General features: G+C 37.5%; 1 protein-coding gene across 2 annotated transcripts in view; it reads left to right on the top strand.

The window, feature by feature from the left end:
• Dpp4 (dipeptidyl peptidase 4) overlaps positions 1-6,000 on the top strand; it is an 81,411-nt gene that overhangs the window by 60,352 nt on the left and 15,059 nt on the right. For both annotated transcript variants that reach the window (XM_031370423.1, XM_031370422.1), the window contains 3 exons: positions 2,308-2,362; positions 2,936-3,035; positions 5,715-5,779. In XM_031370423.1, coding sequence (XP_031226283.1) covers positions 2,308-2,362; positions 2,936-3,035; positions 5,715-5,779 — 220 coding nt within the window. The remainder of the gene's footprint in view (positions 1-2,307; positions 2,363-2,935; positions 3,036-5,714; positions 5,780-6,000) is intronic.

The following is a 6,000-nucleotide window of genomic DNA, read 5'->3' as shown; positions in this document are numbered from 1 at the left end:
CCCCCCACACCCCCCCCATACCCCGTCTGATTCCTAATGAGCAGGATTTACTGCTGCCTGCATCCTTACAGGCACTCTGGTTATCTGAGCTCCCACCATGATCACTCATACCTCTGCGCCTAATGGGATGTTTACAGTGGGTTTTCTCTCTCTCTCCTCCATGTTTTTAAGACTTTGGTGCCCTCGCTCATGGGAAGGTACAGTTCACATTCAGGGTGGGCCTTCCCCTGTTAGTTGTTTCCTCATAGATACATGTAAGGCTGTTCTTTAGCAATGCTTAAGCCATTTCTCAGTACAATCAAATTGAAAATTAAATTTAACTACCATACAAGTTAAACATTTGGCTAAATAGTTGAGCCCATCCTTTACAGTCAGAACTACATGGTAGAGAAGTTGAATGTACATTCAACCTTGTAGTCAGTAATAGCAACGAGGTCCAGAACTGGCCCATACAGCCTGGATAGGGATAACTCTTCTATTTTTGGAAAGTTATGAACTACAACTGTCACGAATCACAATTATGAGGGCTTCATTAAGTATGAACACCATCTTGTTCTGGCCTTCCCACATACAAGTACAAACCGATGTGTTTTTGGTTAAAAGAGAGAATCATACTATGGAAAGTACATAGCTTTAAGCTGTAGAGCAGCCCTGGGAGGGGGGATATTCCTATCGTGCATTTCAAGTAAAGAAACAGAATTTGTTGTGGTGAACTAGGATTAGAATCCAGTCCATTCCAACTTTTCCATTCAACTGCCTCCAGCTGGTGAATTGAGTATGTAACCTTTGGATTCCCAAGCAATTTGATGGGTGTTTGGAGAAGTCTAATAAATCAGTGGTTTGAGACTGTGTTGTAAATTAGGAATTGAGAGATGCAGAATGGTCCATGGATGATTATTGTATTGAGAAAAATAACTCTAAAAAGAAATAATCAATGAAACTAAAAGATGTAGATATGTATCTCTAAGTGAATGAAATTCCTTATTCCAAAGCTAATTACTGGCCATTTTCTTTAAAATGTAAAAGGAATTTTAGATTAGTGAAAGGGTGAATTAGAGGTTTTGTTATACAAATAAGCTTTTATCTGACAAGACTGGTCACCTTTCTATCAGAGGAAGCTATAGTTTCCACAATCCCATGAATCTGAGTTCTAAAAATGCTAAAATCACTGAGTTCAATATTTATAAAATAAAGTCCCAGTTGAAGACAATAATGATGTGCGATACTAACTATACAAGGGAACACAGGTATGAAGTTCAAAATCAAGTACAAACTTAGGTTGATATTTGTGGAGTACAGCAAAAAGAAACATTTTAATTTACTTTCAGACAGGAAAATGAGCAGGAGTTACCTTGTGATTGCATGCATGTTGATTTTGTAAAGGCTTATCACCCTGTGCAATCAGGATTCAGATCCTCTCTGTGCTTAAGGAGGATGACAAGGAGAAAAGTTGAAAAGTACTCTTAATTTGTTCTGGTACCACTTGTCTCTGCAGCCTTGGACATGTATCACCAATTGAAAACAGAATCAACTACTGTCCATCAATGGGGAGACTTCCACACCTCCTATAACACCACAAAATTACACATCTTATTTGCTAGACTTCTTTAAGTAAAAACAAAACAAAACAAAACAAAACAATGGCTTATGAGTTAAGGATAAGATTAAAAAATAGGAACATTAAACAAGGTTCATATTTTTTTTTACCTGTGTTTCAACTACTGACACAGTTGGATGGCAAAGATGTTTCTTAATCCATCAAAGGAAATATACTTTCATTTAGTGGTGCTGAGCTAGCTAATCAACACCCAGCCCAGGATGGGATTTAGACATTGGTGTTTAAATTCTCAGGTAAGAGTCCAGAGACAATTCCAAACCTACTCAGATGTTCTCTGTGCCCTTGTCTTTTTCTATTGCAGGGGGTAACCATTTTCAAACTGAAAAACATCTGGAGAGATTTAAATTCAATTATGTAAAGAAAAGTGCATCTGGGCTGCAAATTTTTATATAAAGCTGTGAAAATAACTGCCAGGATTTGTTTTCTGTGAATAATGCACACACACACACACACACACACACACACACACACACACACACACAGAATTTTTATGGACTCAACCCTTCCTCGTGTAGTTCTGATGTTAGTATGGTAGACACTGCTCTCAGGTGTTTTTGACCACTTGTCCAGCTGTTCTTAATTAGTAATAGAATGCAGGAGATCAAAAGGGCTTTTCACACTTGTGTAGTTAGCTTACTTTTCAATACACAGTGGAAAACTGATTTACAAACTTCTTTCGTGTGTTTTAGGCAATTTGTAAACATGGGATTTGTGGACAGCAAGCGAGTTGCAATTTGGGGCTGGGTAAGTAGCTTTCTTGACTGGTGGATTTGTATGGCTCCTTAGTGACTGTAACAGAGTGGAGGGTAATTTAACTCTTGCATGTAAATTTGGAGAAGAAAATCATGTCTGTCAAGCCTTGGGCCTCTGAGCAGCAGGCTTGCTAAATGTCTGCTGAGCTAGACATACAACTCTCTTTATCGTGAAGCAATAGAGAGGCCAGAGTGAGAGTGGGGAGGGAGGAAGGGAGGTGGGTGGAGAAGGCAAAGAAAAAGAAGAAGACAAGAAAAAAGATATTAATCAGCAAAGATTTTGTCTTTATTGTTTTATTTATTATTTTTTCAATTTTTGTATGGTCACTAGGGTTCACTAATGTTCCATGCTTGTCCTCCAGATGTCTATGAAAAGGGACCAGGCCTTTGAAAGTGTATACTTTAGATACTGGCCAATTAAAGCCAATTTAAGCCTCGTATACCATGCTTTCTATCTCTAAAGAGGCACAGTATATAAAGATGTGAGAAATGTGGAAACTGCGACTCGCTTACCATATGTCCTTATTCCTTTACCTCCATAAAAATAACTGTTTCCATTCCCCAGTCATATGGAGGGTATGTAACCTCAATGGTCCTAGGATCGGGAAGTGGCGTGTTCAAGTGCGGAATAGCCGTGGCACCCGTGTCACGGTGGGAGTACTATGGTATGTAACTGCTGTTGTATGCAATGAGCTATTAAGTGTCGACCTTAACATTGTAGTGAGAAGACCATTCCTATTTTAGTTTTCTGTGTTTCTATGGAAAATAATAGGCTGGTTTCTTTCTGTGGCTGTTTACAGAGACGTATAAGATGTTCTCATTTGTTCTGCGGTTACACAAGCCTGAGTTCTATGGTGTGTTACCTACACATTTAATTTCTCATCAACAAAGCCGGTTTCCAGAATCTTAAAACAGCGTCAGTGCTACATTTCTCAAATAAATGTTTCTTTATCGTTATGATGCGGGACTTCACATATTAATAGAGGAGAGGAAGTGTCTATCTCCCTCTGAATGAAGGTCAAATATTAGCTGGGTGTCAGAGGAAGAGAAGACAGGGACAGATGAATTTCCAGGGGGATTTGCTTTCTCACCATCTTTTAGTACTAGAATATCATCTTCATCGTGAGATAGACCATTCGGCATCATTTTTCTGAGATGACAATGCCCAGGGCAAGGCTAGGCAGAGATGAACATTGAGGAAGGGTTAGAAAGGGGATGCAGTATTTTCTCACACCTTCTCTGACCTCACTTAGGTTCTTTATGTAGTAGTGTAAGAACGGAATTGTTGAAAAAAAATATGCTTGTTAATATTTATATCCTAATATATGGCAGCACCAATCCTGTGAAAACGGATCTTTGAGACTCTCTTCAAGTCAAGAGAAGCCAATGTGTAAAACCACCATCTTTCAGTTGAAAACTTGGCAGGCACAGATGCAATTTAATTTGCACACAATGGAGTTGTTTTTTGTGTGGGACTTTTGTTTCTAATTAATTGTTCTGTTGGATGGTTTGTTTCTGGAGACCTCTGGTGGTCAGTCAAATAATAAAATAGCCTTTGTGAGGTTGCAGACAGGTAAGAAAAGTTCAGTAAATGTACATGGCCTAATACCCAGTAACAATAGAGAGCTTTGAATGTATGTATAATTTTAAACAATTTTATTCAAAATTGAAAACAATGAATATATAAGTGATGTTTCAAGACATTGCTCTAAAATTTCACAACCACGTTATGTAGCTTTGCATATCTTTAAAAATATATTTTTAAAATATTTCAGATCTTAATATACATGTAAACATGGTTAATATACATTTAAAAAGTGGCATGTCCTGAGACAAGCAGATTGAGGCCTGTGAAATAGGTGCTGAAAAAAATTTATATTGCTCTCAAAGACTGTTTTCCCCTTATTAAATATATAAGCATATTGTTAATATTTAATTATTTAAATTAAAATTTACACAAAAAGCTTGTTATCTTTTACTTTTAAGTGTCCTTTAAGATATTATTTTTTATAGAAGTGTTCTGTATATACATAAAATTATACATAGTCCATATTCACTTTAAGTAAAATAGTAGATATTAGTATTGCTTATTTAGGAGGAGGGGTTAGCAACAGAAGAACAAACACTCTTCAGCCATGTCTTGAATCTAAGCCTCATTCACTGCAAAGCACTACACATTTTAAAGAATTCATAGAATTAGTGTCGAGATGCATGTCCAATCCAAGGACGGTCAAGTACAGAGGCAACACAGGATTTTTAATACTCATTTACTGCAATCTGGCCATTTAAGGAGGCTGCTTTTAAAACATCATATAAAGCAAAAGAAATCATATTCAGAAAGACAAATGTTACATATTTTCCTTCATATGTGAAACCTAGAATTGACATTAAAATATAAAGGACCGTAAGTATGACATGAAAGTAGAAGGGGACTGTCTGTAAAAACCAAGGAGACAAGCATGTAGCATGAAGGGATCGGGAGGGGGATAGGCTGAAAGTAGGCAGAGCAGCGTGTATTTGAATGGGATATCTTTATTAAACTCATACTTTGTACAATGAACAAACATTAATAAGTTACAAAACAACAACAACGAAATTCCATCAGTGATATTTTAGGGTGATATATAATATAGGTTTTCAATTTTTGTAATTGAGTAAAGTTATCTTCAATCACCCAAAATAACTAAACCAATTGTGCAACCTGTTATTCAACCATATTTATATATAAAAGAGCTTATGTCAGTTCAGCAGACAGATATTAATGTAATCTGTTCACAGTGCTCAAGTGTTACAGCACAAAACTTGAGACCTCCCCATAAAGTGAGGGAAAACAAATGTTTAACTTGAATTACGATGAGGCAGCTGTGTCAATATGGACTGTTAATTCTTTCTTTTCATCATAGTGGGTCTCAACCTGCCCAAAATCTAATGTTTAAGAAAGTCACTCGTAATTGATCATTGCTGAATATCCCCAAAAGGAGATAGATTACCATAGCGAGAGGGATGTTTTTGTCTCTGTACCACAACAAGACAACAGAAGCACTAAGATGACTCCGACTGAGTGGGTCTCTCTGCAGGTCAATTGCTGCTTGGGCTTTAGGTTGTCTAGTTTGTACGTCCACTGCCCTGATCCAAGGGCTGAGTGCAGATGGGTCAAGGCTGTAGAGGGGTCCTCAATGTGAGAGTGTGGTCTGGCCATCGGCATCTCTGGCTGCATTAGCAGAGGTTGGCTGGAGGAGATACATTTGTGAGTTCAGGCACAGGAAGCTAGGTAACATGGCATGATGGATATAAGAAATACTGTTATTGGAGGAGTTGAACTCTTTTCTCTTTTCTTATCCCAGACTCAGTGTACACAGAGCGTTACATGGGCCTCCCAACTCCAGAAGACAACCTTGACCATTACAGGGTAAGAGCTGTGTTCACCTCTTAGTTGTGAGTGTCATAAGTAGCCCAGGAACTTCTCAATTGTATCTATTTTAGAAGAAAAAATATTATTTCCAACAAAATTCTTGTTAAAAAGAAATAACACAGGTGGTTTAGAGATACTCCAATAGCTTCTCCTACTATATTTTGCATAATTACAGTCTTTATCATATGCTATGTAGGTCACAATATGCATTCATTTGG

This window comes from Mastomys coucha, unplaced genomic scaffold (genome assembly GCF_008632895.1).
Source record: "Mastomys coucha isolate ucsf_1 unplaced genomic scaffold, UCSF_Mcou_1 pScaffold15, whole genome shotgun sequence".
NCBI classification, from domain to species: Eukaryota; Metazoa; Chordata; class Mammalia; order Rodentia; family Muridae; genus Mastomys; species Mastomys coucha.
This window is presented reverse-complemented; position numbering and strand designations above follow the sequence as displayed.